Raw genomic sequence first — 12,987 nt, 5'->3', positions numbered from 1 at the left:
TGATCCCATGGCCACGGTGGTCCCACAGCCACGCTGATCCCATGGCCACGGGGCTCCCATGGCCACACTGATCCCATGGCCACGGTGGTCCCACAGCCACACTGATCCCATGGCCACGCTGATCCCGTGGCCACACTGATCCCATGGCCATGGTGGTCCCAGGGCCACACTGATCCCATGGCCATGGTGGTCCCAGGGCCACGGTGCTCCCATGGCCACGGTGCTCCCATGGCCACAGTGCTCCCATGGCCACACTGATCCCATGGCCACAGTGGTCCCACAGCTACAGCCCATGGCCACGCTGACCCCATGGCCATGGTGGTCCCATGGCCACACTGATCCCATGGCCACGCTGATCCCATGGCCACGGTGGTCCCACAGCCACGCTGATCCCATGGCCACGCTGATCCCATGGCCACGCTGATCCCATGGCCACAGTGGTCCCACAGCTACAGCCCATGGCCACGCTGATCCCATGGCCACAGTGGTCCCACAGCTACAGCCCATGGCCACGCTGATCCCATGGCCACAGTGGTCCCACAGCTACAGCCCATGGCCACACTGATCCCACAGCCACACTGATCCCACGGCCACGCTGATCCCATGGCCACGCTGATCCCATGGCCACGCTGATCCCATGGCCACAGTGGTCCCACAGCTACAGCCCATGGCCACGCTGATCCCATGGCCACAGTGGTCCCACAGCTACAGCCCATGGCCACGCTGATCCCATGGCCACAGTGGTCCCACAGCTACAGCCCATGGCCACACTGATCCCACAGCCACACTGATCCCACGGCCACGCTGATCCCATGGCCATGGTGGTCCCATGGCTATGGCCCATGGCCATGCTGACCCCATGGCCGTGGTGGTCCCACGGCCACACTGATCCCATGGCCACTGATCCCACAGCCACGCTGACCCCATGGCCATGGTGCTCCCATGGCCACGCTGACCCCATGGCCACACTGACCCCATGGCCACGGTGCTCCCACGGCCATGCTGACCCCATGGCCACACTGACCCCATGGCCACGGTGCTCCCACGGCCACACTGACCCCATGGCCACAGGCCAGTGGAGCAGGAACGGGGCAGAAGATCCAGAGGAGGAAGAGGAGCATCCAGCCCCGCTCTTCCCACAGGGTTTCTCCCACTCCCGCTGGCCACCGGGGCCGCTGTGGCCTCTCGTGGCCGGCCCAGCCGCGGGGCAGGGGGTCCCCGCTGTCCCCGGCGCCCCCGGCTCCGTGTCACTGTGAAGCCCCTCCCCGTGCCCCCGTCCCCTCTAGATGTGTAGGGAGTTTACAGTCCCCGTTCCCGGCTTGCCAACGATGCTGCTCCATCCCCAGCGCGCCCCAGGGCCCTTCTCCGCTCGGAATGCTCGGGCAGGGCTCCTCTGCTCTGGGATGGGGCCTCCCTAGCGTTACAGACCCCACAAATTCTCTATTTTTTAACTCTCCTCCCACGCCCCGGGCTGCGGGAGCCGTCGGGTTCCGGACGGGGCTGTCACGGGCCTTGTCTAATAAATTAACATTTATTTTCCTGGCTGCTCGTCTGCGCTGCTCGCTGGGGGCGGATTCGGGATGGCACCGGTAAGTATCCGTGCAGGACGGGGCGCCGGGACGAGGTTTCGGGGTCACCTCGTTCGCAGCCGGGCTGGGAAACGCTCGGCTCGATGCTCGAAAGCAGGGCCCGGAGCCAGGGATGACACCGCTGGGATTCCTGCAGCCCGAACCGAGCTGGACGGCCTCTCTCCAGCTGGAATTTCCTAGAAAACATCAGTAATCGCTGGAAAAGCCCAGGTGTCCTGGCCAAGGCCTGGGAAAGGCGGGAGACGGAGACGGGGGCTGTGCTGCCCGCACCCCCTGCCCGGCTTTTCCAGCTGCCTGCGGGATCCCGGGCTGGTTCCTGCAGGGATTTGCTTCCATGGAAAGTCTGAACCCCCTCAGAGCGCCGGCGGCGCCTCTCTGCCCTCCGGGAGCTGGGGATTAGATCAGGAAATGAGGCACAAGCAGAGGTAAGAGGTTTCCTGAAGGCCCGGCCAAGGCTGCAGTTGTTAACCCCGGCTTCCCGAGCCGCACAATCCCTCCCCTCGCGGGGTTTTGCCCGTTCTTGGCGGTTTTCAAAGCAAAAGCACCCAGGAGCCGCTCCCCCCCGGATGGGTCGGGAGGGTGTCATTTAATTTGATTTGATTTGATTTAATTATTGACAGGCAGCTCCTGCCCCTGGGTGGAGGCTGGCAGGGCTGGCCTGAGGGTAACGCTGGAGCTGGGGGCCAGCAGCAGCTTTGGCGGGAGCAGCTGAGGTGTTTTTGGGGTCCTTTGGACGCTTTTATCCATCCCTCAGCCTGGCAAACCAGGCTGGAGAGGAGCTGGCAGCCCCTTCCAGCCCCGGCCGCCTCTCGTCCTGCTCGGAAAAATCCTCTTTTTCCTGGGTTTTGCGGCTCTCGGGCCCTGTCCTGGTGCTCCGCCCGCGGCGCAACCCAGCGCGGGCTGGCTGGGATCCAACCTCACGGGAGAGATCCCGATCTCCTCCGCTCTCCCCCGTTCCCGTCTCCAGAGACCTCCTCCCTCCCCCCCGCGCCCTCCCTGTGCTCCTTTGCTGGGTTTTCACCCCAAACCCGCGGCATTCCTCCCCCGCCTCCGGCCCTGGCTCCGCGCCGAGCTCGGGGGGGTTTGGGGATCATCCCCATCCCGCCGGGATCCCCCGGAACGCGCCGGGAGCGGGGAAAAGGGGGCCCCCGGGGGCTGCGGAGCCTCCAGCAGCTGCAGCTCGGGTGGGAAAAGCGGGATTTGGGTCCTTTTCCCCGCTCCCTGCCGGGATAAATCCCCTGCGGGGCTGCAGCATCCTCGCTGCTGGGGGGGATCGGGAGCGCCAGCGCCGGGCCTGCATCGGGAGGGGTGATGAGATCCCAGCATCCCAGATTTTGGGGGTGATGGGGTTGGTTTGGTTTTTTTTCTCCCAGAAAAATTCCCCGAGCTGCTCCTTCCCTCCCTCCAGCAGCACCAGCCCCGGCCCGCTCCGTGCGGGAGCCGCGCGGGATCCTCCTCCCTGCTCGCTGTTCCGAGGGTTTAAAACTCATCCCACCGGGAGGAAAAAAACCCCAAAACCAGCAGCCCAGCCCCGCCGGCGGCGCCCAGGGCAGCGGCGCGTTCTCCCCGATGGGCGCTTGGGGTTATTCCCGGCTTTCCCCCTCCCCGCGGCGCGGGAGGAGGAAGGGGCCGGCTCAGGTGTGGCTTTAGGACCCAGCGGATCCCCCGTGCTGGAGGTAGGAGGTGGTTTTTTTGGGTTTTTTGGGTTTTTTTTTTTTTTGACTCTCATTGCAAGAGTTTTGGGGAAGCGGAGAGAGGAGAGCGCGGCGGTGGGCGAGGGCAGAGCCGGCACGAACTGGTAAGGAGCGGGCGAGGGAAAGCCCCCTAAATCCCAGGAATTCCGGGGGCCATCCCCCCCCCCCCCCCGGCAGCAAACGGGGCTGAGCCCCCATTTCGGGGCTTTGTGAAACCACCTTAAAACTTCCAGCGGCTGGGAGCTGGGAAAAGTTGTTTTCAACTTTTTAACCTCAAAAAGCCAAAGCCCCCCCCTTGGTTTTGGGGGTGCTGAGGGAACGGCAGCCGCGGGGGAGGGGGCCCTTCTTTGAGGCCTGACAGTTGCTGGAGATTTTTAACCACTTCCAAAAAGTCTAAAAATACCCCAAAGCCTGGAGGAAGCCCGGGGTTTGTTTGGTTTTGGGCTTTTTTTTTTTTTTTATTTTCCGTCCTGGAAAGAGATGGCAGAAAAGGGATCTTTTATCCCGATTTATTTTGGGGGACGGGCCCCTGAGGGAAAGGTGATGTGTGAAAACGGGGATGGGGGCACCGAGTTCTTCACCTCTGGTCGGGGGCCAAAAAAAAATTGGAATCCTTTAATATTCCCTTTGTTCTCCCTCTCTCTGGCGACGGGAGGGCTTAAAGGGGAAAAAAAAAAAAAAAAAAAAAAAAGGGAAGAAAAAAAAAGAAAAGAAAAGGAAAATGGGAAAAAAAAAAGAAAAAAAGCTGGGGGAGGGGGGAAAGGCTGGGGGAAGGTGGGGTTTAGCAGAATGAAAGGGACTGTGGTGTTCTTGCTGCGGGGTTGATTGTTCCCAGATGTGCAGTTGCAAAAACATCTGGCGCGGTCGGAGCCCGCCGGACCCCTGCGCCGAGGGAGCGGAGTTTGGGAAGGGGGAGCGGCCGGAGCGGGGGGGGGACGGGGCTGGGGGCGGCTTCATCCCCTCCTCGGTGGCGTTGGGGTGAAGGGGGACACGGTGGGGACACGGTGGGGACATCGCGGGGACACCTTGGGGACATGGTGGGGACACGGTGGGGACACGGTGGGGACATCACAGGGACACGGTGGGGACACCGTGGGGACATCGAGGGGACACCGTGGGGTCGTCGTGGGATCGTCGCGGGGCCGCCGGTGGCCCTCCCGGGTCTCGGCCGGGAGCAGGCGCTGGCGTCGCCGTCGGGGCAGACGTGACCCGACTGTCCCCGTCCCGCGGCCAAAGCCCGCGAGCTCCGGCCAAGGCTGGGGGGAGTTGAGGGAAGCGGAGCTCGGGAGAAGCTGCGCAGGCTGGAAAAGGGGCTGGCGGGGAGGCGACTCCGGAGCCGTGTCCTTGGGAGGGCGGGAGGACGGCGGGGGATGGCTGCGGGGGTGGTGTCAGTCTGTCTGTCCCTCCATCCCTGTGTCCGTCCATCCCTGTGTCCATCCATCCATCCCTCCCTCCATCCATCCATCCCTCCCTCCATCCATGGATCCATCCATCCCTCCCTCCCTCCATCCATCCCTCCATCCATCCATCCATCCCTCCATCCATCCCTCCATCCATCCATCCCTCCATCCATCCATCCATCCATCCATCCATCCATCCATCCATCCATCCATCCATCCATCCATCCATCCCTCCATCCATCCATCCATCCATCCATCCATCCCTCCATCCATCCATCCATCCCTCCATCCATCCATCCATCCATCCATCCATCCATCCATCCATCCATCCATCCCTCCATCCATCCCTGTGTCCATCCATCCATCCCTGTGTCCATCCATCCACCCATCCCAGGCCAGGATCCAGGTGCTGTCCCAGATCCAAGCTCTGCCAGTGGCCCTCGGGCTCGGCAAAGCCTCCGGAGGCGCCGCTGATCCCGCTCATCCTCCCTCCCCGATCCCTTTTATCCCGGGACTCTTCCAGCCCCGGCTCAATCCGTGTCCGGGGCATCCTGGGCCGTGGGAAGCGGACGGGACCCGTCCCCCCGAGGGACGGCCGGGGCTGAGCCTGGTGATCCCGGCTCAGGCAGGGACCGACTCCATGGATTTCCCACAGCTGGGAAGGGTCTGGAACATCTCCCGCGGCTCCAGTCCTGGGAATGGGGAGGACGAGATTCCTACGGGATGAGCCGTGGTGGGGAAGGGGCTTTGTTCCGGTGGGGCTGCAGGAAGCGGTCCCTGAAGGTGCTGGGATGGTGTTGGAGAGGATGAGGCGGCCGGAAGGATTTTGGGGAGAGATCCACGGAATTGGTGCAGGACAAGGTCCCTGGAAGGTGCCTTTGGTGGCTGGAAAATGCAACTTTGGTGATGGAGTGGGATGGGATCCCTGGAGTGTGCGGGATGGGGTCCCTGGGAGATCCCACACCTGGAGCTGGTGCAGGATGGGATCCCTGGGAGATCCCACACCTGGAGCTGGCGCAGGATGGGATCCCTGGAAGGTGTAGAATGGGATCCCTGGGAGATCCCACACCTGGAGCTGGCACAGGATGGGATCCCTGGGAGATCCCACACCTGGAGCTGCTGTGGCCGGTCCCACTGACCCTTCCCGAGGGTCCGGGGCTGGAGCCGCGTTCCCCCCGGGATCTGGGGCGGGAATCGCTCCCGGCACGGGGGGTTGGTGTTCCCGCCCCCCAGGGATGAGATTCCAAAGGGTTCCTCTCCCCCGTGCCTCAGTTTCCCCAGCGAGGATCCCCCCGTTGGAGCGCCGGGAATGCCGGTGGGATTCATCCTCAAACCCCTTCCCTTGGATTCCAGAGCAGTTTTGGGGGAGAATTTCTCTTTTTCCCCCCCGGAGCTGGCCGGGGATGAGGGGGAAGGGCGGCCGGAATTCCTGCCCGGCTCACCGGCCCTGGCTCCTCTTCCCGCCGGGAAAAGCACACTTGGAAAACGCCGGGAAGCCGCGAGTGCCCGAGGCTGCCAAAGGCCCGCGGGATTCCTCTCAAAATCCGTGGTTCTCTCCTCAAATCCCCACATTCCTTTGGATTTAGGGGACGCCCGAGCAAACGCAGCATTCCCCCAGAACAACTCCTTTCCCAAGGAATTGGAAACCTCGGGAAAGGAGCCCAAAAGCTCCGCTCGGGGCGATCCGGCCCTCTCCTCCCATATCCCGGGACCGATCCCGACATCCCAGAGCGATCCCGACATCCCAGAGTGATCCCAACACCCCGGGACTGATCCCAACACCCCAGAGTGATCTTGACACCCCAGGAGCAATCCCAACACCCCGGAGCGATCCCGGCATCCCAGAGTGATCCCGACACCCCAGGACTGATCCCGACACCCCAGAGTGATCCCAACACCCCGGGAGCGATCCCAACACCCCGGAGCGATCCCGACATCCCAGAGTGATCCCGACACCCCAGGACTGATCCCGACACCCTGGGAGCGATCCCAACACCCCAGGAGTGATCCCAACATCCCAGAGTGATCCTGACACCCCGGGACTGATCCCGACACCCCAGAGCGAACCCGACATCCCGGAGCAATCCCGGCATCCCAGAGTGATCCTCACACCCCGGGAGTGATCCTGACATCCCAGAGCGAACCCGACATCCCGGGACTGCTCCCGACATCCTGGAGAGATCCTGACACTCCGGGACTGATCCCGACATCCCAGGAGTGATCCCGACACTCGGGTGCGATCCCAGCACCCTGGAGCGATCCCGACACCCCAGGACTGATCCCGACACCCCGGAGCGATCCTGACATCCCAGAGTGATCCCGACACCCCGGGAGTGATCCCGACACCCCGGAGTGATCCTGACATCCCAGAGTGATCCCGACACCCCAGGACTGATCCCGACATCCCGGAGCGATCCCAACACCCTGGGACTGATCCCGACACCCCGGGACTGATCCCGACATCCCAGAGTGATCCCGACACCCCGGGAGCGATCCCGATACCCCGGAGCGATCCCAACATCCCGGAGCGATCCCGACACCCCGGGACTGATCCTGACACCCCGGGACTGATCCTGACATCCCAGAGTGATCCCGACATCCCAGAGTGATCCCGACACCCCAGGACTGATCCCGACATCCCAGAGCGATCCCAACACTCTGGGACTGATCCCGACACCCCGGAACTGATCCCGATACCCCGGAGCGATCCCGACATCCCAGAGTGATCCTGACACTCCGGGACTGATCCCAACATCCCGGAGCAATCCCGACACCCCGGGAGCGATCCCGACTTCCCGGCGTTTCTCCTCCCTGCTCCTCCCGCGGGATATTCCAGGGCTTGGTCCTTGCAGATCCCCTGGGAGCGGGCGGGAGGCCTTTTTTGGGGAAGTTCCTTGATTTTTGAGGGTTCGGGGGGGGAGAGGATTTTTTTGGAGCCAACTCCCGGGGGCATCTCAGGGGTGGCGATGGGGGGAGTGTCCCCGTCTGTCCCCTCCCCCTGAATTCCCTCTGAATTCCCTCTGTTCCCACATCCAGACTCCTCCGGCTGCATCCCGGCCCGCGCTCCCTCTCCATCATTCCATCAGGATGAGAGCGACGGGGCTCTTCGTGCTGTGCCTGCCAGGTGAGTGCCCCCGAGCCCCCGGGACCGTTTCAATCGTCCAAATCCGCATTTCCCAGCTCCAGTTTTGCCATTTTTCCTCATTTTTAAACCCCAAGACGCATCTGGAGTCTCCAAAGCCTCATTTTCAGGGTCAAACCCCCATTTTTAGAGCTAAACCCCTCATTTTTACGTCCCAAAGCCTCATTTTTACGTCCCAAAAGTTGATTCGTAGGTCCCAAATCTTCATTTTTGTGTCCCAAAACCTCATTTTAGGTCCCAAAACTTCACTCTTAGGTCCTAAATCTTCATTTTTTGAGCCCAAAGCTTTGATTGTGTGGTTGAAAACCTCATTTTTATGGTACAAATCCTCATCTCTAAGTCCCAAACACCATTTTGAGGTCTAAAAGCTCCTCTTAAGTGCCCAGAGCCTCATTTTTAAGGCCCAGAGTTTGGTTTTGAAGGTCCAAAGCCTCGGATTTAGAGGCCAAAGTTTTGTCTATGGACCCAAACACCCATTTTTTAGCCCAAAGCCTCATTTTTACCTTCCAGAGTCTCATTTTGGGGACCAAAGCCTCCAAAAACCCATTTTTAGGGCGCAGAGTGTTGATTTTTGGTCCCAAAGCATCGTTTGAGGGATGAGCAGGGGGTGGCCGCAACTCCCAGAGAGTTTTGGGCGGCTGCACCATCCCTCATTGCCTGTTATTCCCCAAAATCCACCCAAAATCCACCCAAAATCCCGCCTCAGGCTGGGAGTGGCTCTGCGCCGGGAGGGGCACGAGGCACCAAGCGGATCCCTCCCGCTGTGGGGACACGGAGGTGGCCCAAAACCGGGACAAAATCCAGGAAAATGATATTTACGACCCCCCCGGGGGGTTGGCAAGGGCGGGATGGAAACGAGGAGGGAGGGGACGGACCCGGAGGCAGGAAAAGCTCGGGTGAAACCGGCTCCACACAAAGGCTGGAGCACACGTGGAAAACATTACGGAGGCGAGGCCGAGGGAGAGGGGGCCGGAGGCTCAAATCCCAATCCCGGCAGCATTCCCGGCCCAGGGATGCTCCTGTCTCCGGGATACAGGGGATGGAGCCGCATCCCGGGCATGGGGCTGATCCGCTCCCCCCTTCCCAAGAATTTGGATCCCTTCACTCCTCCACGCTGGATTTGAAGTGCATTTCCCCCCTGGATCCCATTTCCCCCTGGATCCCATTTCCCCCCTGGATCCAATTTCCCCCCTGGATCCCATTTTCCTCCTGGATCCAATTTCCCCCCTGGATCCCGTTTTTCCCCTGGATCCCATTTCCCCCCTGGATCCCGTTTTCCCCCTGGATCCTGTTTTCCCCCTGGATCCCGTTTTTCCCCTGGATCCCATTTCCCCCTGGATCCCATTTCCCCCCTGGATCCCATTTTTCTTCTAGATCCCATTTCCCCCCTGGATCCCGTTTTTCCCCTGGATCCCATTTTCCTCCTGGATCCAATTTCCCCCCTGGATCCCGTTTTTCCCCTGGATCCCATTTCCCCCCTGGATCCCGTTTTCCCCCTGGATCCCGTTTTTCCCCTGGATCCCATTTCCCCCTGGATCCCATTTCCCCCCTGGATCCCATTTTTCTTCTAGATCCCATTTCCCCCTGGATCCCGTTTTCCCCCTGGATCCTGTTTTCCCCCTGGATCCCGTTTTTCCCCTGGATCCCGTTTCCCCCCTGGATCCCATTTTTCTTCTAGATCCCATTTCCCCCTGGATCCCGTTTTCCCCCTGGATCCCATTTCCCCCCTGGATCCCGTTTTCCCCCTGGATCCCATTTCCCCCTGGATCCCATTTCGCCCTGGATCCCATTTTCCCCTGGATGAGCTCCAAGGGGATACAGGGGGCTGGAGCATCCTGGGGGCCAGCGGGGTCGTGGTGTCCGGGATCCTCTGGGATCACCTCCAGCGGCACCTGGATGCTGCCGGGACCTGATCCTCCATCCCAGAGCATCCCAATTCCCGCTCTCCTGGGGCCGCGCGGCCCTGAGGACAGAGGGATGGGATTGGGGGATGATGGGAGCTGGGAATCCCAAATCCCGGGCTGGGGGTGTCGGTGGGATGGGATTGGGGGATGATGGGAACCCCGGATCCCGGGCTGGGGGTGTCGGTGGGATGGGATTGGGGGATGATGGGAACCCCGGATCCCGGGCTGGGGGTGTCGGTGGGATGGGATTGGGGGGTGATGGGAACCCCGGATCCCGGGCTGGGGGTGTCGGTGGGATTGGGGATGATGGACAGGGAACCCTGGATCCCGGGCTGGGGGTGTTGGTGGGATGGGATTGGGGATGATGGACAGGGAACCCCGGATCCCGGGCTGGGAGTGTTGGTGGGATGGGATTGGGGGATGATGGGAACCCCGGATCCCGGGCTGGGGCTGTCAGTGGGATGGGATTGAGGGGTGATGGGAACCCCGGATCCCGGGCTGGGGGTGTCGGTGGGATGGGATTGAGGGGTGATGGGAACCCCGGATCCCGGGCTGGGGGTGCCGGTGGGATGGGATTGGGGGTGATGGGAACCCCGGATCCCGGGCTGGGGGTGTCGGTGGGATGGGATTGGGGGATGATGGACAGGGAACCCCGGATCCCGGGCTGGGGGTGTCAGTGGGATGGGATTGGGGGGTGATGGGAACCCCGGATCCCGGGCTGGGGGTGTCGGTGGGATGGGATTGGGGGGTGATGGACAGGGAACCCCGGATCCCGGGCTGGGGGTGTCAGTGGGATGGGATTGGGGGGTGATGGGAACCCCGGATCCCGGGCTGGGGCTGTCGGTGGGATGGGATTGGGGGGTGATGGGAACCCCGGATCCCGGGCTGGGGGTGTCGGTGGGATTGGGGATGATGGACAGGGAACCCCGGATCCCGGGCTGGGGGTGTCGGGGCCCCGCTGCTGACGCCCCTCCCCGTGCCCCGCAGTGCTCCTGGCGCAGGGACAGTACAGCCGCTTCGAGGGGATCACCTATCCCGAGCCGGTCCAGTATTCCCAGTACGACCAGCAGGCAGGTGAGAGCCCTGAACTGGGGAACTCCTCTCGCCCCCTTCTCTCCCCGCCTTCCTTCCCTCAGCTTTTGCTTTCCATGGCCGAACACCCATCGCTCTGATCCCTCTTTTTGCTCCAGTCCTCTTTGCTCCGTCCTTTTCCTCCCGCCCCTGGAATTCCCAGACTTCCCATCTCCTCCCTCTCCTCTCACTGCCACTTCTTTATTAAACCTTTACCCGATTCCTTATTAAACCTTCGTTCATCTCAAAACCCCACCTGGTGCGAAGCGGCCCAGGCTCATCCCTGGAATGGCTGGAGGGAGTTTTCCCATTGCTCCGACCGCCACAAAATTCCAGGGATCTCATTTCCCGCACCCCGGGGATGAGTTTCCTCCCTAGACCCATCCTCAGCCTGCTCTGTTTTATCCCCCAGAAATTCAGGATTACTACGACTACCACGGTGAGTGTTTCCCTGGGGGATACTGGGGGGTGGGGGATCGGGATTTTGGGGTGTCCCTGCACTGGGTGTGTCCTTGCAGATGTCACCCCCCGAGCCCCGGAGGAGCAGTTCCGGTACCAATCCCAGCAGCAATCCCAGCAGGAAACCGTGCCGGCCCCGACCCCAGGTGGGTGACAGCCCCCAGGGTGGGTGACAGCCCCCCCAGACCCCCCGTCCCCGGGCTGGGGCGTCTCCATCCCTCCCCAGCCCCGCTGTGCTCCCCCCGGAGCAGTTCCTGGGTGCCAAGGAAGCTCCAGGCCTAAAATCCAGGCAAAGGGCAGGCCGACGCTTCTGCCCCATCCCGAAATTCCCTCCCCTGTCCCCCCCTCAGCTGCGGTTCCCGAGACGGAGCCCACGGAGCCGGGGCCGCTCGGTGAGTGCTGATCCCATTCCATATCCCCGTGGTTGGCTCCGTCCCCCCTCTGGAGCCGGGACAATCGGGACGGGGGAACCCCGGGGCGCCCGGAATTCCCGGGAATTCCCCGTTGCCGTTCTTCCCGCAGACTGCCGGGAGGAGCAGTACCCCTGCACCCGGCTCTACTCCGTGCACAAGCCCTGCAAGCAGTGCCTGAACGAGATCTGCTTCTACAGGTGCGTGAGGAGCGGGGAGCATCCCCCTGCCCCTGATCCCCCCGGGATTCCGGGAGCCCCTCTGCTTTACACCCCCGTCCTTTCTTATCCCAAAAAATTCCCAGCCTCCGCCGGGTTTACGTCATCAACAAGGAGATCTGCGTCCGCACCGTGTGCGCCCACGAAGAGCTGCTGCGAGGTGAGAGGGGGCACCCCGAGACCCCGGGGCCGTCCCCATCCGCACCCACCCCCCCCTTTCCCCACGGTTTTGGGGCGCGAAAATCCCGCTGGGCCAAGCCGAGCAAAGCGGGATCGCCTTTTGGGGCGGGGCTGGGGGGAGCCTCAGTGGGGGAACCCACCCGCGATGGGGGAGCCGCAGTGGGGCGGGGGTTCCCTCGCTGCTCCCCCGGCCTTTTCCCGGCGGGGCTTCCCTCGCTGCTCCCCCGGCCTTTTCCCGGCGGGGCTTCCCTCGCTGCTCCCCCGGCCTTTTCCCGGCATCCCGGGATATAATTCCTCGCTTCCCGCAGCCGACCTGTGCCGGGACAAGTTCTCCAAGTGCGGCGTGATGGCCACGAGCGGCCTGTGCCAGACCGTGGGCGCGTCCTGCGCCCGCAGCTGCGGCGGCTGCTGAGCCCTCGCCGGCGATCCCGGGATCCCGGCCCCTTCCCGGCCCCTTCCCGGCCCCTTCTCCCGCTCCGGACCCGCCCCCGCGCCGCTGGAGATCCCGTGCATGAACGAGCAGCTTCCCGAAATCCCAGAATTTCTGGGTTTTGTGCACATAATGATTAAAACAGGGGGGGTTTATTATTTCTGTGAATCCCTTTGTCCCGCGGCGGGCGGGGAGCCCCGGGTCCTGCGCCCAGGATCCCGCGGACAGCGGATCCTTTCTTTGGGGTTGTTCCCGCTTTTTGGGGGGGTTCCTGGTGATTTGAACAATTCCCAGCCCTGCGCACGGGGGTTTGCGATGCTTGGGGGGGGGGGGTAGAGGGGTTTGGGGTGTAAACTGGCCGATTTTGGGGTGGTTGTGGGGGATGTGGGGGCTCAGTGTGGGGCGGTTCCCACAGAAAGAAGCGCGGTATGGAAATGTTTGGGGTAAGGTCTGAGTCACTCCGAGGCAGTGACGGGGTTTGGGGGGGCTT

The 12,987-nt window shown here is 62.5% G+C and overlaps 1 protein-coding gene across 3 annotated transcripts; it reads left to right on the top strand.

Moving 5' to 3' along the window:
• The first annotated feature begins 67 nt into the window (after window positions 1-67).
• Window positions 68-12,655, top strand: MFAP2 (microfibril associated protein 2). Of its 3 annotated transcripts, none has more exons than XM_069034840.1 (9): window positions 68-1,589; window positions 7,720-7,807; window positions 10,717-10,803; window positions 11,213-11,239; window positions 11,319-11,405; window positions 11,610-11,651; window positions 11,782-11,869; window positions 11,974-12,047; window positions 12,376-12,655. In XM_069034840.1, exons 1-9 carry the CDS (start codon window positions 1,581-1,583, stop codon window positions 12,477-12,479), a joined length of 606 nt encoding a protein of 201 aa, XP_068890941.1. In that variant the 5' UTR covers window positions 68-1,580; the 3' UTR covers window positions 12,480-12,655. The 3 variants fall into 3 exon arrangements, with proteins under 3 accessions (XP_068890941.1, XP_068890943.1, XP_068890942.1); XM_069034842.1 differs by lacking the exon at window positions 68-1,589 and adding an exon at window positions 3,184-3,265; XM_069034841.1 differs by lacking the exon at window positions 68-1,589 and adding an exon at window positions 3,328-3,387.
• The last annotated feature ends 332 nt before the right edge of the window (window positions 12,656-12,987 follow it).

The sequence above is a fragment of the Aphelocoma coerulescens genome, chromosome 21 (assembly GCF_041296385.1).
Source record: "Aphelocoma coerulescens isolate FSJ_1873_10779 chromosome 21, UR_Acoe_1.0, whole genome shotgun sequence".
Classification (NCBI taxonomy): Eukaryota; Metazoa; Chordata; class Aves; order Passeriformes; family Corvidae; genus Aphelocoma; species Aphelocoma coerulescens.
Note: the sequence above shows the minus strand (reverse complement) of the source record. Positions and strands in the feature narration are given on the sequence as shown.